This window comes from Delphinapterus leucas, chromosome 10 (genome assembly GCF_059928025.1).
Source record: "Delphinapterus leucas isolate spDelLeu-1000000601 "Yukka" chromosome 10, BTC_Dleu_Yukka2, whole genome shotgun sequence".
NCBI lineage: Eukaryota > Metazoa > Chordata > Mammalia > Artiodactyla > Monodontidae > Delphinapterus > Delphinapterus leucas.
The window spans coordinates 50,471,785-50,497,513 of NC_143138.1; the positions used below are offsets into that span (position 1 = coordinate 50,471,785).

General features: G+C 39.0%; 1 protein-coding gene across 8 annotated transcripts in view; it reads left to right on the forward strand.

Moving 5' to 3' along the window:
* RBMS3 (RNA binding motif single stranded interacting protein 3) overlaps positions 1–25,729 on the forward strand; it is a 716,964-nt gene that overhangs the window by 457,676 nt on the left and 233,559 nt on the right. For all 8 annotated transcript variants that reach the window (XM_030764126.2, XM_030764120.2, XM_089918953.1 and 5 more), the window contains exon 5: positions 17,835–17,992. In XM_030764126.2, the coding sequence (XP_030619986.1) occupies positions 17,835–17,992 (158 nt within the window). The remainder of the gene's footprint in view (positions 1–17,834; positions 17,993–25,729) is intronic.

Here is a 25,729-nt window from a genome sequence, read left to right on the forward strand (position 1 = left end):
TCCATACCCCATTGTTTGACGTTTGCCCCCAGACTGTAAACTCCCCTGCAGCTTGGCTTGTGCCTGTGCCCGGACTAGCATCCTTCTGCAGATCTGGAAAAGGCAGAGCAGAGAAACCCTGCACATAACTTACCTGGGAGTGGCCATGGTGCCTGTGAGTGTCTACCGCGGTCGTGTGCTAATTAGATGGGCCAAGGATGCTGTGTGCACTGCCAGCACCGAGCATCATCTCCAACCCTGTCCTGCATGTTGTTCTTCAACTAGCTTTTAAAAAATTCAGCAATGGATCTTGGATACATCCCGAAGTCAGCACATGCACACATATTTACATACCCTTTGTGTTTTATTGTTATTTATTTATATTGAAGTATAGTTCATTTACAATGTTGTGTTAGTTTCAAGTGTGCAGCAAAGTGATTCAGTTATCCATATATATATATATATATATATATATATATATATATATATATATTCTGTGTTCAGATTCTTTTCCATTATAAGTTATTACAAGATGCGGAGTGTAGTTCATACCTTTTGTTTTTAATGGCAGCATTCCTCACTGAATGCGGGCCAGCTAATCGCTTGAGTAAGAACAGTGCCAGTTTTTTTCCTCATTTTACCTTGTGAACCTAAAGGTGTGCCAGATAATCCTCCCTAAAACCAAGAGTGATTTAACTTCTAAAACAGTGCATCTCAAATTCTTCTGTACACATGAATTACCTGGGGATCTTGTTCAAATACACATCTGATTTAACAGGTTTGGGGTGGGGCTTGAGATGCTCCATTTATAATAAGTTCCCGAGTGATGCTGACCCGCAAACCATGCTTTGAGTTCAAGGTTTTACAACCAGATAACTTGAAGGGGACTTGTACATTGTAAAAGTACTTCTTATTAAGAGTCTGGAGAATTTGCATAAAGATAACCTATTGAACTAGGAGAAGAGAGACTCTAATTTCCCGCTGTGAACTTGCTTTGGACATGGTTATCATGCAGGTGCCTTGGTTCTGGTGTAGAATTTATGGTCCAGTGTGTGCATTCCTTTGCTTGCAAAGAGAACAGGCTTCTCATCTGCTCAGCTCTATAAATGTGTTTGGCCAAGATGGCCTGTAAGACTGGATTTGGAATATTCCAGGGTTCCTGAGTGTTTACATTTACACATCATCGCTACTCTTATCAGATCACAAACCTGAATGTCTTATGGATAAATCAACTTAAAGGATCCAAAAGAGAGTTTTAGATTTTTCCCTTCAAATTTGGTCCTCCATGTCTTCTGTTACAATAATGAGTAACTGTGTGGGTGAAGATACAGATCAAAACCCTGACATAACCCTTGAATCCCTTCTCAAATTCCTCATCTCCCAGTCATGAGGAACTATGTAGAATGTACCTGAAAAATGGGGTTTTTAAAGTCCACTTTTCTCCACCACCTCCACTGTGATCTCCATCACTCTCATGATCTACTGCACAAGCTTCCCAGCCTATGGGAACCCTCCCCTATGTCTTAGCTCCCCATTCTCTTAGAAACAAATTGATTTTCTCAACAAATCAGATCATGTTTTTCCCCACTTGAACACTTCAGTTCCTTCCCATTGCATATTAAGAACAAAATTCTAATTCTACTCAATATTCTGTAATAACCTACATGGGAATAAAATCTACAAAAGCGTGGATATATGTATACGTTTAACTGAATCACTTTGCTGCACAGCAGAAACTAACACAACATTGTAAATCAACTATACTCTAATATTAAAAAAGAACAAAATCCTGGTTCCCAATGCATAGACCCAGCAGGGCTACAGTGCCCTCAGAGGTCTGGGCCCTGCCTACCTTTCCAGCGTGATTTCCTGCCCCTGTCTCCTGGCTCACTGTGTCCCAGCCACACTGGCCCTTTTCCTTGTGCACAGGAAGTGCTTTCCTGCTGAGGAACTTGGCCTTTCTGCCTGCCTGGAAAATGTTTTGAATTCTATGAATTTTGTCATTTTTTTTCAGTTAATCTGATATGCACCAATCCTTTCTCTATGTAAATCTTAATCTGTTTAACTGTTGTAGGTCTTAATCTGCCACTCTTTTAAAGGTTCATAAGGAAACAGTGAGGGAAAGAAAAACAATCAAAGAAAGCCTTGATTTCTGTCCTAGTTGCCCTTCCTGCCTGTCTTCTTTGATTTCTGATTTCCTCTATGCTAAAGCAGGCAGTTTTCACTGAATAGCTGATAAGTGAAATGCCATTACCTGTAAATAGATACATTTTGATTTAGTGTATTCTTTAATGTAAGCTTCTGAAATTGATCCAGTTACCTGTTCCCTCAAGTGCTTAATTTTATTTTGTTTCTCATTTACTTAAGAAGAAAACAGAGGCAGGCACCAAGTGAGTGTGTACAGCAGCTTAGATGGGGAAAAGATACAGATATTAACCTCTATGAAGTGTCATTTAACCCTTACTGTGATAGCCTGTGATAGCAGTATCCTTCTTTTAAATGGCGAGGAGACAGTCAAGGAAGTGAACTCACTAGTCCAGAATTATAGAGTGTGTGTGTTTGCATGTGCATGTGCGTGTGTGTGTATACACGTAAACTTATATGTAATATAATATGTAACTGCTTCTGGATTTGAAACTAGATCAGCCTTGGAAATCCCTGGTGGTGTTTCATTATATTGGCATCTTTCTCACTGGAGTTTGTGGAAATATTTTTAGGTCTTCCTGACTTTCCTATGAGAATTTATAAATTTGGGACTTTCCATTCTATGATAATCTTTGAAATGATTATGAAAGCATATTTGAGGTCATCTGGTTGGCCAGCTGATGTCACTGCCTGTGTCTGTGTTTGTGTCTATAATCGCATGGTGCCAAGGAGACCTACTGTCACTGTCAGGGGCTAATGAGGAGAAAACAAGGCAGACGTAACAAGTAAATGATGCTTTTAGGCCAAATGAAAGCAGTTAGCCTGGCAAGCTGTGCTCAGATGAAGGTTTCATAGCAATTCAAATAGAGAAATTGACGGGAGAATCAGAATGTCGCACGGCAAAAATAACATAGCCCATGAAATTCAAAAATACCTGCTGCAATCAGTAGCATGTTCATATGGCAAGTGGCAAGTTAGATTTGGCAAAATGACATCCTCCATGATATCACATTAATATTTTAATTGTAGTGGTTATGCAACTTTGCTTTTATGCAATTTTAAAGTGCACTTGGTTTACTAGTTGGAGCTATAAACGGAGGTATATCAATATACCTCATTGATTAAATGTTTGCACATATTTAAGTTCTCCTTAATAAATATAACCAAATCAACACTGGGAGTCTATTAGGTATATTTATATAAACTATAGAATGATATAGTGATAGATACGTAATGACAGTATTTTTACACCACACACACACACACACACACACACACACACACACACATATATATATAATTTTTTTTCCACTTTAAAGGGGTTGATACCAGGGTATCTCAAGTTTGGCATGACAGATACTGTCTTTCACAGACAATTCTTTGTTGCGGAGGGCTTTCGTCTGTGTGATGGGATACCGATGTCAGCTTCCTCACTGCAGTTGTGGCAAATAAAAATGTTTCCAGATATTGCCAGACGTCTCCTGACGGGCAACATTGCCTCATTTCAGAATCAGTGATCCATGCATTACTCATCTACAGTGACCACTGCCTTGTCCCATGCTGTGTCTGAGGTTACAGACTCTCAACAGCATCGACTTCGTGTCTGCGAATGAGGGAAGGGTCCTGATGGTGCATATGTGGGCTACACTATGGCGAGGAAACCTACCAGGGTCATGGAGAGATGGCGGTGTTGGCAAAGAATTACGTCTGCCTTGAAAGAGATTTTATCTAGCTCTTCTTTTATGCTCTATTGTTTCTAGATTCTTGAGATCCAGTTTGAATCTCCATCTTCATTCTCTCTGTTCAATCACCTAGGCAAACATTTTACAAAATCCTTTTCTTGGAGACCAGGAGCTAGGAGTATACATGTGAGCCAAACAGATGTGCACTGTACAGGGTGTTGTTAATTATAAGAATCACATTGTATTAGGGGAAACAAACGCTGAATTCTACATTTTTTGTTCTTTCTATCTTCAGGGAGTGTAGTTTGAATGCAAGACAAAGAGTGTATACTGTCTTATATTTCTTTTGTAAGGTGAAGTACTTATGATAGATATTTATTTTTTTGGATTTTAGCTATCAAGATTAATAGCTTGTTTATTTTATTTTTACAGCTGCTTAACTTTCATTTTCAAATAATTTAAAAGTTACCAAAAAAACATTTGCAAAAGTCGCATAACACCTTCCACCCAGATTTTCCACATATTAAACATTTTCCACATTTGCTCTATCATTTTCTCTATAAATATATACATAATAATATTATTATTCTAAAATATTTGAGACAAAGTTACAGATGTGATGCCCTGATATCCTTAAATACTTCAGTTGTACTTCCTAATGACAAGAACATTCATACACAGTAAAATGATCAAAATCAGAAAATTAACCTCAGTACACTAAAAATGTCTAATCTAACGTCCCACTAAGGTCCTTTATAATAAGCAAGCATTTTATCAGGGCAGGAGCTGGGATTCAATCCAGCATCAGTCCCTACATGGACTTGTCACGTCTCTTTAGTGTCCTTCAACCTATCGTACTTCTTCAGTATTTCTTCATCATTTCTTCTTTTTTTTTTTCAGTACGCGGGCCTCTCACTGTTGCAGCCTCTCCCGTTGCGGAGCACAGGCTCCGGACGCGCAGGCTCAGCGGCCGTGGCTCACGGGCCCAGCCGCTCTGCGGCATGTGGGATCTTCCCGGACCGGGGCACGAACCCTCATCCCCTGAATCGGCAGGCGGACTCCCAACCACTGCGCCACCAGGGAAGCCCCCATTTCTTCATTTTTGAAGATTAAAGGCCAATTATTGTACATTGAATGTCCCTCAGCTTGAGGCTGTCCGATGTTTTCCAATGAGTGGGTTCAACTTTTCGCTATTAGAAGGAAGGCTACAGAGCAGTCCTGTCCTTCTGGTGCATCACACAGGGGGCGGGGTGGGCGGGACCTGATGTCCACCTGCTTCATGCTGGTGATGTGACTGACCAAAAGATGTGGTCAGCAAGGTATCTCCATGGAAAAGTTACTATTTTCCTCTTGTAATTAGTAACCTTTTGGGGAAAATTCTTTGGGACTATGTACAGTTCCTAGTTCTCATCAAATTTTCACTCACATGTTTTGACACATACACTGATCGTTCTTGCGTAAGTCAGTTGTTACTATTATTGTTACCAAGTAGTGATTTTGGGTTTTTTTTTGCGGTACGCGGGCCTCTCACTGTTGTGGCCTCTCCTGTTGCGGAGCACAGGCTCCGGACGCGCAGGCTCAGCGGCCATGGCTCACGGGTCCAGCCGCTCCGCGGCATGTGGGATCTTCCCGGACCGGGGCACGAACCCGCGTCCCCTGAATCGGCAGGCGGACTCCCAACCACCGCGCCACCAGGGAAGCCCCCTAAGTAGTGATTTTGTAATTCCAACATTCCTTCCACAGTTTTAGTTTGCATCCTACTTTAAAGATGCCTCATTTATTTAGTTAATCACTTACATAAGAAGAGTTTCATGGAAGCAACCAAAATGTCCATCAACGGATGAATGGATAAGGAAGATGTGGTACGTATATGCAGTAGAGCAATGGAGTATTACTCAGCCATAGAAAAGAATGAAATCATGCCATTTGCAGCAACATAGATGGGCCTAGAGATGATCATACTAAGTGAAGTAAGCCAGTCAAAGAAAGACAAGTATCATATGATACTGTTTATATGTGGAATCTAAAAGAAAATGATGCAAATGAACTTATATCCAAAACAGAAATAGACCCACAGACACAGAAAACAAACTTATGGTTAACAAAGGGGAAAGAGGGAGGGATAAATTGGGAGTCTGGGATTAACAGATACACACTACTAGATATAAAATAGATAACCAATAATGACCTACTGTATAGCACAGGGGACTCTACTCAATACTCTGTAATAACCTACATAGGAAAAGAATCTGAAAAAGAATATTTGTGTGTGTGTGTGTGTGTGTGTGTGTGTGTGTATCCCTAACCCTAACCGTTATATATATCTGAATCACTTTGCTCTACACCTGAAACTAACACAACATTGTAAATCAACTATACTTCAATTAAAAAAAGAGTCTCATAGATTCTTATTTTATGGGTTAAATCCTAACATTTTGAATATTTATTCCAGAATGTTTTAAAGAGAGCTCTGAGAAAGTAAAGATAAATGGTGGCCATAAACTTGCTACTCTTTTCTGTCCTCTTGTACGCACTGTATGAGCTAACTTTGCAGTCCTATTCAGGTGTTAGGGTCATCCAGCAGAAGCAGCCACTGCCTCAAAGGGTGGGTGACAGTTCTGCCTCAGTGATTCATTGAAGTGGGGCTGGAGGAGCACAAGTCACTTTCTCCTTGGAAGCCTGGAGCACATTATTGTTCTTAACTGTGCTGAGAATGCCAGTGACTCTAAAGCTGGGGGAAAAAGATGCTTAATGAGTTTCAGCATGTTAATGTACTGCAGGTTCCCAATTGTATGAATTTAAGGAGCTTAGCAATTTGGTATCTTCTGAATAATAGCATTTATTTTATACTCTAAATACTCCTGGGGAAGTCTGAATAACACTGCAACTTCTTTGGTGTAATAGCTTTGGTGGGCTAATTGACTTCAACCATGGGATTGCTCCTTACAAAAAAAAAAAACAGCCACAGTTTTGATTAATGAGCCTAGTAATAAATCATTAATCTTTTTAGCTCATAAATGACAGGAACAGTGCTCTGCAATATATTTCTAGATTTCCCTCCTGCAATATATTTCTAGATTCTCCTTGCTGATCCAATGGCCACATTTTAAGGATCTTATCGTCAGTTTAATATGTCCACCTCCATGTAATTTAATATAGTATCTAGTAAGTTTGCACCTATGAGGAATGCAATGGGACAGATTCTAAATAGCAATAATCAGGACTTCCCTGGCAGTCCAGTGGTTAAGACTTGGCCATACAATGTAGGAGGTGCAGGTTCGATCCCTGGTCAGGGAGCTAAGATCCCATATGCCTCGGGGCCAAAAAAACACAAAAACATAAAACAGAAGCAATATTGTAACAAATTCAATAAAGACTTTAAAAATGGTCCACATTAAAAACTCTAAAATAAATAAATAGCAACAATTGCTCTTTTATGAACATGACTTAATTTAGTTAGTAACTGTCCTTCTACAATGTCCTAAATTTCTTTATTTCTATAATTACTCATAATTATAGAAAGGATAATGAGTTACTGAGCTTCTTCTATGTGTCTGGAACTCCACTAAATTTTTAGTATATTGTGTCATTCAATTCTCGTAAGAACTCTGAAGTAATTAGTATTATTTCCCCTTTACAGTTCAGGAAATTTGCTGAGAAATGATAGCTAGTTAATGTCATAGAACTGGTAAATGCCAGAGTCACCATGTCACTATCTTTTACAGATTATTCCTACCCAACATTTTCTGGAGGTTTATAAATAAATTTGTTTTTCTTTTTGTTAAAATTGAAATATATAAATAGTTGGACCCACATTGAAAATTTTGGTTGTCTTAAGGCTTAATATAGCCTAGGGGGTTATATATTTCAAGAATTAATTTTTGTGTTCATAACATAGCTGAGACACCATTTAGAAATAATTTAGACTGTCTAATCACCACACTGAAGAAAATAGAATCAAGTTATGGACAGTAAGAGCATAGGAGGCAGATGTCTACATCCTTGCCTGCACTAATGTGTTTGCTAATGAGAAATAGCTTTTATTGGTGAAATTTAGCTGTAAACTAGCCACGAGGCCGAACTCTCTGTGGCAGGTGAGAATCATGGCCCATCATGTCTCTGTTGTCAGGATTTAGCTCAGTGGCTGGTATATACTAGAGGATTAAATGTTTGATGAGTGAGTGAATGAATGGTCAGTAGTATAAAAAATAAGAGGATGATCCATTTAGTAAAGTAGCTTGAGTCAAGATATGTAAATCCACAAGTGGCTTTGACTGGGATCGGTATTGTGACCCTGTGGGCCGCCAGTTGCTCAGGTGTGCTGGCAAAGAGCCCAGGACTCCTGTAAACAGAACTGGGGGAAAATGGAGATGCATGCATGCTTTTCTCGTCTGTCTTCCAGGAAGTCCTGGTGACATAATTTAACTCGATGTTGAGTCACATTAAGAATAAAACTCATCTCTTTCCTACTGGTGAGTTTTAAGAAAATCGCAATTAATATATATGCCAAATAAAAGCTGGCATTGATGATGGAAGTTATGCTTTTCAAAGGTAAAGTGGTTTATCTCATTTGAACATCTACAACCTACTGTGCACCTCTTGTTTGCTATTTCTCTACCAAGGTCATGATGTTAATACCAGAAATGCAAGAAGTGGAGCAAACTGGTAGCACCCAGTTGGCTTCCTTCTCCCACCTGCTTCATTCCTGCATTGATAGATCAGTTTTCATGGTGGTAATCAAACACACATGCACAAACACACACACACATACATTTTCTCCAAGCTAATGTTAAGGATTGTAGGCCACCACATGTTCTGCAGCCTTTTCCAGCTCTTTTCAGAAAGGCTAGGATTAAATAAACCTAGGATATGCCATCCTTCACTTAGACTGACAGGATTTAAATGTATAGCTGAATTTGTTTTCTAAAAAATGTTGCTGGTGTAGAGCTGACTGTGTCCTCTTTCCCTATTCCACGTGAAATATACATGGCTTTACAAAGCCAGTTTCCTGTGAAATTGACATTGGACAATTTAGGAATAAAAGTGGGTTTAAGCAAAACAGCAATGCAACTTCATGTATAAAGCTGTAATTTTTCACTTTCTGTGTATGCATCATATACGTTTTAAATGTATCCATATGTAATAGAGGTTAGAGGATAACTAGCCAGGTGTGTTTTTCTTAGCAACTTGAGAAATTTTTATTGTGCCAGCCTTGAAAACAAAACTTAACTTTGGGTCTTTTGTGAACTCATTCCCTCAGTAGGATGAAGGGATTTCCATTCTTCGAAAGGTGAATTGTGCTTCCAAGTAGGTTTACACGCTGAACACCTGTAGGAATCCAGCCACTGTTGGCTCCTTCCCCTTGATCTATCAGAAAAAGTTGTGAGCCAGCCATTAAACACACTGTGTTATGTTGAAATCTCAGGTCTCCGAATCAAATAGATCGGGATTTGAATTCTCATTGGATTTAACAGCTGTGTGACCTCGGACGATTGCATATCTTCTTATAACCTCAGCTTTGTCACATGTAAAATAAGGACATTAACCATATCTATCTCAAGGGCTGTTTTAAGGAATAGACCCATAATGAATTTAAATAATTTTAAAGCCTTGTGTGTGGCACACAGTAAGCTTAAAATAAATATTAGATAATATTGTGCCATACAGTGCTAATAATGAGTCCTATATAACAACAAGTAAGTTATATGACTTGATAATAATATTAATCCTATGTAGCAATGAATATTTTAGTACGACTATGTCCCGTGCAATATTTGGGACATACTTATGTTACCAAGCCCAAGCTTGTACTGCTCACCTCAGGACAGGCCAATAAATCGAGATGAGTTGTTGGAGCAAAGAATAGTGACTTTATTTGGAAAGTCAGAGGACTGAGAAGACGGTGCACTTGTGTCCAAAAAACCATCCCTGAGTTAGAGTTCGGGCTTCTTTTATACTAAAAGGGGAGAGGGTGTGGTTGGTTGTTGCAAACTTCTTGGTGCCGGAATCTTTTGCTCTTGCTGCTATTAAAGTTGATCTGGTCATGATATTCCTGTAAACCTCCAGTAAAACAAAGGTAATTCTCTGTTCTGCAACTTTTTATCTCTGTATGAATGGAAAGTATTATAACTTTAAAGGTCAGAACCTTAAGAATGGACTATCCTGTATATATCAGGCTACAGGTAACATTTTTAACTTGTAGCAAAAGCAATAGCATACAAAGGTCAAAGTAAAAGAAACAGATCCAATATGGAGTCTGATTTGTTCTTCGCTATTACACTTATACTAAAAAATTTCTTGTGGTTTCACACAGAAATTCAAATTTAACAGGATGTCCTATATTTTATCAGGCTGTCCTACTCTCAAGGGACATAGTGTTTGCCACCCAAGTTCTATTGCACAACTCCAGGAGCTACCATTGGTGCTGGGCTCTGGGGTATCATTGACATAGAACACAATGGGAATGGTTGCCCTTGAGTGGAATTCTTTGTCCCTAATATCTTTATACCTCGCTCAGTGACACATTTGTGTGTGTTCCCAATATGCCTGTGAGCCTCAGCAAGTCTATGCTGTCATATTCTGGGCAGAAGACACGGAAATGGTTTGCATCTGTTCTGTCTTTGTATGTGTTGTGATGATTATTCCAGAAGAAGTTAATAGGGTGCCATAGCAAATGTATGGCCATGTTCATGCCGTTTCCAGAATTCCAGTTGTCTGAGGGAGAATTATGGTCATTGTCAACGAACCAAGTGACAACTTTGTATCCCAGAGCTCATGGCAGGGAGACCCCCTTCAGAGAGGTGAATGAGACTGAGGAAAGGGGATGAGATTTGTTTACAATATTGAGTTTGTTTCTCTATAGTTTTGTTTCCTGTTCACACTTTTGACCATCAGGACCCTGAGTACAAAACCATATGTCTTTGTGATATAGCAGTACATTACGATAAAACTATAGAGAGCTCTCAATATTGTAAAATGTTAATTTAGCATTTTCTCACAGGAGAAACCATCCCATCAGGTGATACTGGGCTGAGCTCATGAGGTCATATGGAGGGAGAAGTCAAGGAGAGCCAGGATCCCACCTGGCCACCTGGCCCAGGACCACAGGTAACTCTAATTCAGTCATGGAGACTCAAGGGGCTCATAACACTTCACTGCTCATCTCAACCCAAGGGCTGCTTTAAGCCAGCCCTGCCTTAAAGAATAACATACACAACCCAGTGTTCAGGTTGTCCTGAGCACTAGAAACAGTTTCTCTTTCTTTGCTGAGTGTGTTATACAGAATTAACCGCACCCTCCCCGATTAAACTTGGGGATGAGAATGCCAGTTGCCAATGCTGTGCTTACGTGGAATCTGAAACAATGAAATCCTTCTTTTAAAACATGTGTTCCTTAGGGAAGTTGTTCTTATTGGTTATTATTTTGGGGAAATTGTTCTTATTGGTGCCGTGGGAGGAAAAACTGGTAGAGGCTCTCCTCTGACTCCATCAGTATGTGAAATCAGGGGAAGAGAAATCACCTTCTTGCTTTTAGCGGAGGGAGAAGACAGTTGAAAACAGAGGGCACCCCCTTCATTGCTTAGCCAGTAAGACAGAGGACACACTTGTTGGGCACCATTTAGGGGTGAAAGCCTACCTCTTGGCAGTCTTTCTTTATTTTCCCTCTAATGGTCTTTAATGTATTACCTCAAATGAATGCTTCTAGAGCCCCCATCATAAGGGAAGGCTCTGGCTCTCCCTCTTTACCCGGTCCAAGTCCGTGACTTTGTAGCTAGGGAACACAGAGGTCCAACTGTGAAGGTCAGAGCTGAGCATATGCCCTTATATATTTATGGCAAAACAGATTTGAAAAAAATTAACACACTATATTAGTTAGGGTTCTCCAGAGAAACAACCAGTAAGGGGTGTGTGTGTGTGTGTGTGTGTGTGTGTGTGTGTGTGTGTGTGTGTATATGAAGAGCTTTATTTCCTGGAATCTGCCAGATTATGCAGGCTGACAAGTCCCAAGATCTGAGGTCAGCAAACTAGAGACCAAAGAAGAACCAGTGTTTCAGTTTGAGTCCAAAGGCAGGAAAGAAACAATGCCCCAGCTTGAAGGCCGTCAAGTTTAACTCAGGGGAGGATCAGCCTTTTTCAGATCTTCAACTGACTGGATGAGGCCCACTCACATTAGAGAGGGCAATCTATTTTACTCAGTCAATGGATGAGTTTAAATGTTAAAGTCATCCAGGAAACACCCTCACAGGTAGATCCAGTATAATGCTTGACCAGCATCCTGAGCATCCTGTGGCTCAGTCCAGGTGGCAAATAAAATTAATCACCACACACATGTGTGGTACTAAAGCAAGTATGTCCAGAATGGCCAGCTTCCTCCAGATCTCACCTAGAGGAGCTGTAACTCCTAGAGTCATGCAGCGAGCTTGCTGATGATGTTACTAGAAGAGTAAGAGCATCTGTGTACAAAGTTAGTGTTCAACTAATTCTAAAACCTCCGATGCCTTTAGGGTAGCTTATTAATGCAGGAGGCTCCAACTCCCTGCTTCTGTTTTGGGGGAGAAGTAAAACATTTCATTTTTATTATTGTTTATTATTTATTTATTTTTTTATTATTAATTTTTAAATTGCTACAGCATTTAAAATAGGCTATCCCATTAAAAAACAATTGTGCTTTTGTCTCCCCATTGATTTTTCTTTCTACTGGTGATATCCATGGACTAGCAGTATTTATAGGCAATCCCCAGAGTTGGCGTACTGTAGTAGAAAGGGTCAAGAGTCAAAAAATATCACTTCTGATGTCATTTATTCACTTACTCGCCATGGGATTTTTGTATCCCTCTTAAGATCTTAGAACCAATCTTCTCATTGGTAGAGGGGGGGTTTATAACTCTTGCCCTATCTACTGCCTAGAGTTATTATAAAGGGCCATACAAAATAAAATAAATGTCCCTGAAACACCTTAAGTACTGTAAAACTCTGCTGCATGTAAGGAAATATTATTATCTTCAGTCTATATGAACATCCCCTTCAATTTGTTTTTAAAGTATTACAGTCACGAGGTTGCTTTAGAGTTTTTACAAACATCTTCAGGATATTTCAGGATATTTTGTCACCACTGCTCAGGACAATTCATCTTGAGACAGCTTTGTCCACCTAACAGTTAAAAGTGACTGTAAATTGATTACACATAATTTTGTGATTTAATAAAAACTTGATAGTATGTAAAGTAGGCAAAAACTAATAACTTAGAAAGACCCATAGTGTAATATATTATCGTGGAAAAAAATAGGAACTAGTCCCCTAAAACAGTGTTAAAATTTGGTCCACCAAATGGTACTTGTTCACAAGGAAATACATACAGAAATAGAGAGTAAGCATTTAAAACCTTTTATAACAAGTTCACATTAGCATGACATTTAATCCAAATGTAATTTTGGTTTGTTTAATGTAGTAATAAAAAATTGCAACTTGCATTTTGTATGTCTCTTAATTTTTTCTATTAACTTTGAAAAATGTAAATATTTTGCAAATGTTGGTTTGTGACAGATTGGAAATAAAAATGGTCCCCACCACAGGTGGCTTGAGAAACATTGCTCTAAAATTCCTAATGCCAATAACTACTTCCTGAATATTTAAATATAATTTCATCAAGCATGAGTGTTGTCAGATTGAGTGTTGAAATCTTCTTCAAAGGTAGTTACCTTTTCCAGAATCATGTATATATAATAGTCATAATGTGTATCCAAAAAACACAGCCCCAGACATAACCTTTGATCTATATATGAGCAATAATTTTGCCCTCCATTTGTATTCATTTGCTAAGCTTCCTTGAAATGTTCTGACATTGTCTTCAACTGTAATAAAGCAAATGAGTACCAATAAACCTAACACTAAAAATCTGAGAAAAATGAAGTCATTTCAGGAAAAAGAATTTTTATATTCTTACGTAAAATGACAAGGTCTCTGCTCCCATTAACGATGGAGAGGGTACCATTCTAATTTTTTCACAATCTTTTGACAAAACTAAACAGTAAATCAAGAAATCCCCATACAGATGAAAAGATACAGAAACAGAGCAAAATGGAGGAGTTACTTATGGTGAGATGGTCAATTAAATGTAATAGATGTATGAATTGTAGTCATATACTTTTACAGACTAGCATACACTGCAGAGTATTCACTCAGTTGATGATGTGTGAAATGCTGACTAAGGCTAGGAATCCTTTTTTTTTGTAGCCTTACCTCTGTAACTAAAGCTACTTCATGAATAAGCAAAAGTGAATAAAATAAGGGATTCAGAGATATTTATTCTTGTATGTGCAAATATTCCTTTGAACCACAATTTGCCATCTGTTATTCATTGATGTTTAGGAGGAAAGGCAGTGTTAAGAACTGGGAAGAACATTGGATCAGGTATGAAAGGATATGTGTTCTATCTCTAGCCTGTTACTATTTAGCTGAGTGGCCTTGAGTAAGTCATAAGCACTATTTTAGCTTGTTTTCATTTTTGTTTTTCCCATCTTTTAAATATCAGATTGGACAAGATGCTCCTTTAGGTGCATTCTGGAGCTAAATGATCATGAAAATTTAAGTTAAAAAACAAAAAGATTTCAAGAAGATTCTAGATTGCAGGTATCACATGAGTTATTTTTCTGCAGATTTAAAAGGCACATTCTTTTAGGTTCATAGTGCCAAAGAACCTTTTGAAAGAGCCCATCTATTTACATAAATGTGGTACATAAATATAAAACTGAAAATAAAAATATAAATGCATATATTATTTTAAAGTTCATTCTATGCAGAAATTAAATTCTATTGTCATCAACAAATATGTTCAAGACTTATATTGTATTTCAAAGGAGAGAATTACTTAATGAATAACACTGCCCAAACACTGTATTCTTCCTGTAAATACAAATTAAGGAATGACACTCTCCAATTCTGTACTTTCTCTGTGAATACAGATTAAGGAGTTGGCCTTGCTGTTTGAATTTGGATTCAGAAAATAGCTACCGGGCAATCTCTTGTGTATTAAGCTCCGTATGTTAATTACACACCATTTTGAGAAGTTGCAGTGCATTCTATACTTGCGGAATTTGGAAATGGATTTGAATCAGGATACACTGGTGTACTGCTACTTAGATCTGTACACTATGCTTCACTAGTGGGATTAGTTGCTTATGGTTGTTTAGCCTCATTAAGGATGAAGGTATACAGAATGTTGGGCAAATGCCAACCCATTCATGGGACTGCCATGTTCTGCAGCCCACTCTCTGGGTTAAGCAGGAACTCCCACTGGAACTTGAGTTGATCTAGGGTATAAGCTCCAGAAATCACATCATAGGAAAGTTTTTCTTCTCTCAACTCTTTCTCAATGCTGATTCTTCACAGGAAAAAGACTCTGTCTGGTCCTAGTGTGCTTAATACCTCTCTTAATTACGAATCTCATTTGTTACTAAGAGAGAGTCAACCACCAGGGTCACAATCTTCTGTGAACAAACAGTATCCAATATAATTTAATCATGTGAATTTGTTGCCAATTTTGATAGTAACCTACTTATGCCAAGTGATACTGGCTTTTTAGCTATGGTAGCAACATACTGTTATCTTTTTCAATGGATTTACTTAAGCCCAAAGATATTTTGATTTAAAGAAAACTTTTAAGGACCTCCCTGGTGGCACAGTGGTTAAAAATCCGCCTGCCAGTGCAGGGGACACAGTTAGATCACTGGTCTGGGAAGATCCCACGTGCCATGGAGCAACTAAGCCCATGTACTCAGCAGAACTACTGATCCTGTGCTCTAGAGCCCACACACCACAACTACTGAAGCCCACCCACCTACAGCCCATGCTCCGCAACAAGAGAAGCCACCACATTGAGAAGCCCATACACCACAACGAAGAGTAGCCCCCACTCGCTGCAACTAGAGAAAACCTGCATGCAGCAACAAAGACCCAACATAGCCAAAATAAATAAAAATTAATTAATACAAAAGAAAACCTTTAAGTAAATAAACTTATAGTACATGGCTGGCAAATTTTCTAAGATGATATGTGAATGATTGAAGCTTTGGAAACATTGGCCTACTGGAAAAATACACTGAGATGGAAGATAGAAAATCTGACTAAATTTAATTTGAACCCTGTCACTAATTATTGGATTGTCTTCGGGTGAGATGATGAATTTTTCATGCCTCCATTTCCTCATTATCCAATAAGTATGATGATATTTGCCTAGCTACCTTTGGAATGATGATGTGAAGATTAAAATTAAAGGATGAGTAGTAAAATAATAAAAAGTCAAAAGTCATATATACATAGGTTTGTTATTATGTATCTGAAACACCACTTTTTTTTTTCTTTTAGGTTTTTTTTTCTTTTTTCATCACCCCAGCAGTTGGGCGGGGGGATCATGTCCACTTAGGAAAAAAATAATATCATCTCTGTTTTCTCTCTAGGATCATGCCATTAATTAGCAGGGTGTGTGTGTGTGTGTGTGTGTGTGTGTGTATGTGTGTGTGTCTGTGTGTGTGTGTATGTCTGTGTGTGTGTGTGAGAGAGAGACTACAGTTGTACAGTTTCTACATATACACTATTCCCAAATACTAAAGCTGTTATCTTTTCCTGATTGATTACCTGTTTATTTGCACTGTTTTTCATGGTGATCAAAAAGTTTGAAAACTAAACTATGTTTCAAAAAGAACCTAATAATAGATCTTATTCATCTCAAAGCTTAATAAAAATATTATGGCCTGTCTGAATATTTAGAGTTATTAAAAGTAATGGAGCTTAGTTTCATGCCAAAACTATTTCTTGATCTGTAATAATATTTGGAATTTTGTTTATTGTATTTTTCGTTTTGCTTAAAACCTCAAATTTGCTACAGAATATATCATCTCTGCACAAAAGATATTTTACTATTATATAATGTCATTTCCTATAGACTTCAGAGTTGCTTTTTCCAATTTAATCATGTTTCTTCTTGAAGTTAAAGTTGTTGTGTTGGTTAAAATATAATAGTTCATTTAAATATGGGATCTATTTTGATATTAATGATCAATCATGTCAGGCTTTTGTCTGTGCTTTATTTTGAGACATGCGTACAACTAAGTTCCAACTTATTAATTCATTGTGTGAAATGGAAGATATTCACACACTTAGAAATAACGCTAGCAGTTGTTTGATTTCCCATTCTATTAAGCAAAGCTTATTTAAGCACTACTGCTTCATAATCTCATTCACATATAAATATTTAACTGTGGTCTATGGAAGTGATTGCCAAACTTGAGCGGTCATCAAACTCACCTGGAGGGCTTGTCAAAAGACAGATCACTTGGCCCACCCTCAAGTTTCTGATTCCAAGGTGGGGCCTAAGAATTTGCATTTCTAGAAAGTTCCCCATTGATGCTGAGGCTGATGATAAATGCTGTCCTAGGACCACACTTCTTTTCTCCCCATTGGTGCAGTGGAAGGCACTATAGCAAGACAGGGAAGCCCATGGACTTTGGTGATACCCCCAGGTTTTTGCCCTGGCTTTGACACTTAAGAGCTGTATAACTTAGACCAAGTTAGGGATCAATTTTGTCCACTGTAAAGTAGTAACAATTATATGTACTGGAAATATTGAATGAAATAATGTATATCAAGTGTTTAAAGCAATGCCTAGCATGTTATGAACACTCACTAAATGCAACATTAGTAACTAGTGGTGACAGTAGTTAGAGTGGTAATAGAACCGCTAGTTATGGTCATAGAATATACATACCTACCTTAGTTCAACTGCAATAAAAGTTTATTAGACTTTTCTAAGGAAGGCTAGACAGAAAGTTTGATTTTCACTGATGGCATTGCTTCTATGAGAAGCATTCTGGCAAGAAGGAATTCAGTGAAAAGAAATACCACCCTTACTGAAAGAACTTCCAAGAGCATGCTAGAGATTGGAATCTAGATGGCAGTGTAAGCAAAATGTATAAATTTCTGCAATGTTTCTCAATATTCAGAACTTACTGCATGTGTTTCTTTTTTCCCTTAGCAACAAGAGCAAGACCCAACAAACCTATATATCTCAAATCTCCCCATTTCTATGGATGAACAGGAGCTTGAGACTATGCTGAAACCATTTGGACATGTCATTTCCACAAGGATACTAAGAGATGCTAATGGAGTCAGCAGAGGCGTTGGCTTTGCCAGGTAAAACACCTGCTCTTTCCTTGTATTCCCTTTAATTCCATCCCTTTCTAGCACTACAAGAGTGCTGGAATATAGAATATTCAAAGAAAAGTAGCTTATCAAACTGACTGTATCTTTGCTTTGAGTCAGAGAATTCCAGTGTAACTAGAAATATGTTGTTCTTGCTAAAATCTGTACATAGAATGTTTATATCTGTCTCAAGTCATAATGGTATGCATAACCCCTTCCCAGTCCTCTCTATGCCTGTAGATCAACAAAATCAGATGACGTCAGTTTCTACTAGGGATAATAAATGCCCAGCACCCCAGAGCTAAAGACCCCATGGGGTGAACAAAGCATCCACATGTTTCAGCATTGATTTCTAAAGAGCAAGATGGTAGAATTTCTCAGTCAGGGGAAGAGAGAAGAGAGGAAAGATTTCGAGAAACAGGAACTGTTGGGTAGTCTCAAGGAACTCAGAAATCTAAGGGGAGGTGAAGAGGGCATTTGCATTTAAGAGGCCCTGGCTGTGTGTTTTTGATGTTTTAAACAAAACAGAAAAGAACAAATTGCACTTTTCTCATTGTTGGAAAAAGATGAGTAGTTTTCTTTTTAACTTTAAGAGAATGTTTACAAAAGAGGATCTCAGCCAGGAATGGAGTTAAAATGGTGGTACCTGCTGTGCTTTCATGAAGAAACAAAGTTAAGGAAACTACAGGGAAACCGAAGCTGCTCAATAACAAAGAAGAAAAGGAAAAGCTGTGTCTCCACGGTTGGGTGTGTTTATGCGTCTTGAGGTCTTGAGCGGACTCAACATGAATGAATGGATGAATGTTAATGTCATCTGGAAGGCAGCCCCTTGCAGGCAGGTGTTTCCCCCTATGGGGAACCCTGCCATCATTGGAAAAACCATCCCAAACCAACCTCCGTGAACCCACTTGGAAAGATATGAAAATGCATTGATTAACTGATCTCTAACTTGACTTCCTTGAGGTCATGGACCATGTCTTAAAATTCTTCTTATTCCCCACAATGTTCTACACATACTAGACCGGGAGACGTATGCAGGATACAGGTCTGAAGATTTGAAGAGAAGTCAGCAGAATGAAAAACATCTCCCAGACTTGAATGCATGCATGAGGCATTCAAGTTTTCAGAACATTGTTAACTGTTGATTGTCATGGTCAAGGCAGAGCTAATTGCAACACCTGGGTCTCTGAAATTGTCGAACTTACTCATTCTTGGAGACTGTACAGCCGGCTATTGGAGGCCTAGCCAGTGCAGGAGGCACTAAATGCCTGCCATGCTCCACTTCACACTGCGTGCACACGCCTTTGGCTCAGCACCCACCTCCTGCCCCGCAAAACCTCTCTAACAAATTAGTTTCTCCTTCATTTATGCTCCTGCTGAGAAAGGAACATGTTTCAGATTCATCAAGAGAACACATTTTCTCAGAAGATCTATGTTTTGTTTCTTTGTTTTTTAAACAAAAGATTTTTGGTACAAAGTATGGATATATTAGTTTGCTCAGGCTACCATAACAGAATTCAACAGACTGGGTGGCTTTAAACAACAGACATTTATTTTCTCCCAATTCTAGAGGCTAGAAGTCCAAGATCAAGGTGGCAGTAGGTTTGGTTTCCTCTCTGTGTCTTGCAGATGGCCTTCTTTTCCCATATCTTCACATGGTCTACCCTTTGTGTTTGCTCCTAATCTCTTCTTAAAAGGGCATCAGTCAGATTCGATTAGGATCCACCCATTATATATACACACAATTTATAATCCAATCTCCTGGGATAAACCATAATGGAAAAGAATATTAAAAAAAGAATGTATCAATATATATATGTAAAACTGAGTCACTTTGCTGTACAGCAGAGATTGGTACAACATTGTAAATCAACTATACTTCAATAAAAAAATTAATGAATGTGGGCTTCCCTGGTGGCGCAGTGGTTGAGAGTCCGCCGGCCGATGCAGGGGACACGGGTTCGTGCCCCGGTCCAGGAAGATCCCACATGCTGCAGAGCGGCTGGGCCCGTGAGCCATGGCCGCTGAGCTTGCGCGTCCAGAGCCTGTGCTCCGCAACAGGAGAGGCCACAACAGTGAGAGGCCTGCGTACTGCAAAAAAAAAAAAAAAAAAAAAAAATTAATGAATGTAATATAAAAAAAAACAACATATATACACAACTTCTTTATTCATTCATCTGTTGATAGACACATAGGTTGTTTCCATGTCTTGGCTATTGTAAACAATGCTGCTATGAACATTAGGGTGCATGTATCTTTTTGAATTAATGTTTTCGTTTTCTTCTGATATATACACTAGTGGAATTGCTAAAACACATGGTATTTCTCTTTTTAGTTTTTTGAGGACTCTCCATTCTCTTTTCCACAGTGGCTGCACTAACTTATATGCCCACAATAGTGTACAAGAGTTCCCTTTTCTCCACATTCTTGCCTGTCCCAGTACTGGTGCCCACAGACTGGTGGGTGGGGATGGAGCTGGGTCCTGAGGCTAATAAACTAGAGGGAGGATTCCACGATGGCACTTTCCAGCACCAGTGTTATTATGGCAGAACGAGCTCCCAGAAATGACTGCTGCCAGCATCTCTGTCCCCAGGGGGAGTCCCAGTTGCCTCCTGTCTCTCCAGGAGACTCTCCAAGATTAGCAGGTGGATCTGACTCAGGCTTCTTTCAAATTACTGCTCCTGCCCTCGTTCACGGAGCGTGTGAAATTTTGTGTGCCTCCTTTAAAAGTAGAGTCTCTATTTCCGACAGCCCTCTGGGTCTCCTGAAAGTAAGCCCCACTGGCCTTCAAAGCCAAACGTTCTAGGGGCTCGTCTTCCCAGTGTAGGACCTCCAGCCTGGGGAGTCTGATGTGGGTTTCAGACCCCTTGCTCCTTGGGGAGAACCTCTACAGTTGTAATTATCCTCCCCTTAGTGATTCACCCACTGGGGTTGGCGGTGGGGGGGCACGGGTCTTGACTATACCATGACTCTGCCCCTCTTACCTGTCTCATTGTGGTTCCTCCTTTTTTTTTCTTTTTGGCTTTTTGAGTTAATTATTATTGTTTTTGTTATATTATTATATTCACATTTTACAATTATAGAAAAAATGAAGGCAAGAGAACTTTAAAATCCTGTACAATATCTCACAGAAGATAAGCAGGAGAACCCACTTATAGGTTCGGGTATAGGTGAACATAAGCCCATGTTCTCAAGATCACAAGGGCTATAGCCAAACAAATAATGATATATCTTTAGTTGTGGAAGATCTTTTCTGTTAAGTTAGTCTTTTTCATTGATAGTTGTTCTGTAAATAGTTGTAATTTTGGTGTGCTCGTGAGAGGAGGTGAGCTCAGGGTCTTTCTGCACTGCCATCTTGGGACAAAATCCCCGGTGTGGTTCTTGGTTCATGTGCAAGAGATCCTGAAATTCCTTTGACTCAAAAGAAAACCTCCATTATTATTTTACTTGTAAGCTATATTCATCTTCTTTGAAAATCACCTCTTCAAAGTAAAGGTGGTATCTTCGTTTTATATTTAAACCACTGAACTTCAAAGCATTGATTTGAATGCCAGTAGGGTGCAGAGACAGCACAATTACAGGCTTTTTAACGTTCCAGAAGCACTAGATGGTGTCTGAAATTACAGACTTTCATTTTATTTTATTATTATTTTTTTCCTCTCGTAACATAAAACAGTTTTGTAAGATCCACCCCCCTGCAGGCAGCATTTTATAGCCAAGTCATAAACCCTGAAAAACAAAAGTTTATGGTGGGAATGCTGACAGTCAGACCCACTACTGCAGAGCTCGCGGATGCCAACAGACTACCTTGCCTTCCAGCATGAGGATCAGAACATAAATCAGCCTGAGTCTGGAGGGACAGGACTGCATGTTCACGTTATCCATTTCCCATTCCCAGAAACATAAGGCCGTTTGTCTAACAAAAATCACATTGAACGAGTGTTATGAGAGGCCGGTAAAGAATGACCCAAAGTGGAGAAGGGATGAGGGTAAGCGTTCACAATTACTCCAGCTTCAACATCTGGGAACATAGAACCTCTTTAAGCCATGCATTTACTGTCCCCTGGTGAGCTAAAGGGCGTGAGAGACCGCTGAGCACAGAGACCTTTGTATTCTGTAGTTTTTTTCACCTCTCTTCAGTACTCTTAATTTGATTCTCATGGAGTTTTGTTTGAATGACTTTTAACATCTGGGCAGTGTTCTACCACTCCCTACCAAATGGGCAAGTTTTCCAAATAAATCATTTCACTGCTTCTTTCTTTTCACTAAGTAAAAAAATTAATCACAGTTACAGGAAGACAAATATCAGGCTGATTATTAAAAATTAATTAAAATATTATTTTTGTATTTTCTTTTAATTACTTCAAATATCATTACAATTTTATTCTTTACTTTCCACTGCCTGACATTTCTTGCTGCCTATCTTCTCCCACCTCCCAAAATAGAAAGAGAACTCAGATTCAGAATAAACATAAAGAAAATATAGAAAATTTTAAAATTATAAGGCAAATGCCAATACTTTCTTTGTAGGCAACTATATGATGCTTTAAAATGACCATCAAGCCTATCTAAATGTGATTTTATTGTTTAGAATGTGTTTCGATTCATATCTACCTTAAATCCATCTTTAAGAAATGTTGTGTTAATATTTCTCCCTTGATGTTTTGGCAATTCATTTGCCATTACTGTCTCAAATGCATGGAACTAGGAAATCAAATGTGAGCAAAGAAAATCTCTAAAATGTAAACTTAGTGATTAGTAACCACCAAACTACAGCTGTGTTTGCACAGAAACAGGTTACAACTGTGTTTGCTGAGATTGAAAAGAAGGTGGACTGCTATTCCTTTTAGTAATTTTAATTCCTCTCTCAATTGCCAGCAGATGTGATCCACTAAAGAGAAAACCCCTGGTCCACCCTGTAGCTTCTTTATCTTTATTCTTGTTTTATGTGTTTATCTTCATCGTTTCTTTATGCTGTCTGTTTGTCTTTCTGTCTTTTAATCAGAAAGTCATGGTCATGGCTAGAGAAGGCAGCTCACTCTACTTTCTTTTCCGTGTATTAGGAGCCCTGGTTTTCAAAACCCAAACAAACAAACCAACCTGTCAACCAAACAAACAAATGAATTAAATTGCATTGAATAATCTATTATTCTGAAATCCCCTGGTCTTCAATCTTTCTGTATACATGCTTTTATAAAAACTTAGAAAAGGAGAAAAAACATACAGTTTATTGTTCTATTATTTTGAAATTGGAATGGCGTTATTCCAAAGTCAGCCCTCCGTGGGATGGGAGGAGAGTTCTGAATATTATTTATCCTTGTGAAACTGAAATTGGAGAACTTTGTTACCTTGCAATTGGAAATAGAGGCCATTCCCTGTGCTCAGGGTCTGTAAGATCTCTTTACCCTGTGCTTGCCCTAAGTACAAACCATGACAGGGACTCTTGGGCCCTGAAGGCTGTGGGGATTTCAGGTAGGTTGTTGGCTTCCCGCCAATAAAGAGAAAGACTTCGAAATATCATTCGGAGGGCACACGTGAGCCTCTTTTATTTAATATCTTTCATACATGCTCTGCTTTCTATGAATTGGACCAACCTAACATCCATCTGTATCCGTGTGGTTATAAATATGGCTTTATGGTCAGAAATAACTTAGTTTTCATCTTAGTTCTGTTCTTCCTATCTGTGTTCTTGGACTAGTTACTTAAACTCTTTTAGCCTCCCTTCCTTATATGTAAAATGTATATATTTTTTTTAATTTTTATTGGAGTATAGTTGATTTACAATGTTGTGTTAGTTTCAGATGTACAGCAATGTGAATCAGTTATACATATAAATATATCTATTCCTTTTTAGATTCTTTTCCCATATAGGTCATTACAGAGTACTGACATCTGGATTTTATTTATTATTTGTTTGTTTATTTATTTATTTATTTTTGGCTGCATTGGGTCTTTGTTGCTGCGCGCAGGCTTTCTCTAGTTACGGCAAGTAGGGGCTACTCTTCCTTGCATTGCACGGGCTTCTCGTTGTGGTGACTTCTCTTGTTGCGGAGCACGGCGTCTAGGCGCACGGGCTTCGGTAGTTGTGGCTCGCGGGCTTAGTTGCTCCGTGGCATGTCGGATCTTCCGGACCAGGGCTCAAACCCGTGTCCTCTGCATTGATAGGCAGATTCTTAACCACTGCGCCCAGGGAAGTCCTGTAAAATGTATTCATCCATGCATTCATTCAGTTCACCCAGTAAATATGTGGGCACTAGTAATGTGCCAGTAATTATTCTACATGTGATAATTAGAGATGTGCACACACACACATACACACACACACAAGTATCTGCTTTAATTGACTGGCATTCTACTGGATTGGGGACACAGTAAGTATGTCATCAAACATAAAATAGTAAATAATGAGTATCAACAATTAATATCAAATAACTAAAGTGCTATGAAAACAAAATAAAGCATAGGGGTGCTATAGAGAATGTGACAAAATGAGAGGTTTGAGGTAAAGGACAGGAAGGCCCTCTGAGGAGACTGCATTTAGCCTAAGATGCACATGATAAGAAGAAACCAGCATGAGACTCCCTGGTGGGCCTGGAGAGGGAAAGGAGCTGTCCCAGCAGAGGAAAAGAGAGAAGGAGAGCTAAGCTGGGGCCAGTTCCTCATACTTGGGAAACAGAAAAAAGGCAAGGTTGATATATTATAGAAAAAAGAAGAGAAATGTAATAGATAGTAATATCTAGTAATGAATGAAATATGGCTATAGCTCAAAGAGACTGATTAAAAGTGATCAAATGAGTTCCAGTTGCATTGAATGGTGAGATTTTTCTATACCTGAACATATTATACTTATTGATTCCTTCTTTATCTCAGTTTTAATTTTTGAATTGAAGGTTTTTCCATTTCTTTACCAAATTCTCTTTGAGCACAATTAATCTATGGTTAAAAGATAGATTTAGATTATGATGCATCCAGACAAGGATGTCCGCTGGGGGTAGGTAGGTAGCCTGAAAGAAGCAGTTCCCAGACTAAGTGTAAGTAAACTTATTTTTTCTTACATTTTTCTTGAAATACACAGCCTCAGAGATCATTTTGTTCCTTGGGTATTGATAGTTTTATGATGTAGCCGTCAAAGTGCTGGCTAGAAACATAGTTTCACCACAAATGATCCAACTGAAGAGGCTAGCATGGAGGAGTATTTACAGAAGTGTGGGCAGAGTTAAGGGAACTGATGAAGGGACGCTGAGATACCCAGAGATGAGCCGCAGAAGGAAGCCTTTACCCCTGAGAGCAGACAGCAGGTGAAGCCATGTGCCCAGAGCCCAGTGAGACCCAGAGCCTTGGAGGAGGGGCCACCTAGAGGCACTGTAGACAGGGAGGGATGTAACCCTTGCCAGACAGACGTGGTGCCAAAGCAGAGAGAATGAGGAGGACCAGCCAGATCTCTCTCTGTTTCCACCAGGCCTCCAGTGGTGACACCAATAAAAACCATCAAGTAACAGAGCAAAGGTGATACAGTCCACGGAAGGGTCACTTCTTTGGGGCATAGAGCAGAGCAGAGAAGGCGTATGGGGGAGGGCTAAGCAGAAAACATCAGCACACATGGATGAGTGAACTAATTTTCTTTCCTCTTGACGCCACTATTAAAAAGTAGAAATAGAAAGCAGTGCAAAGTCAGCAATAAATACCACCTGCTACTTCTCCTTCAGACTGGCAATGGATACAGGTAGG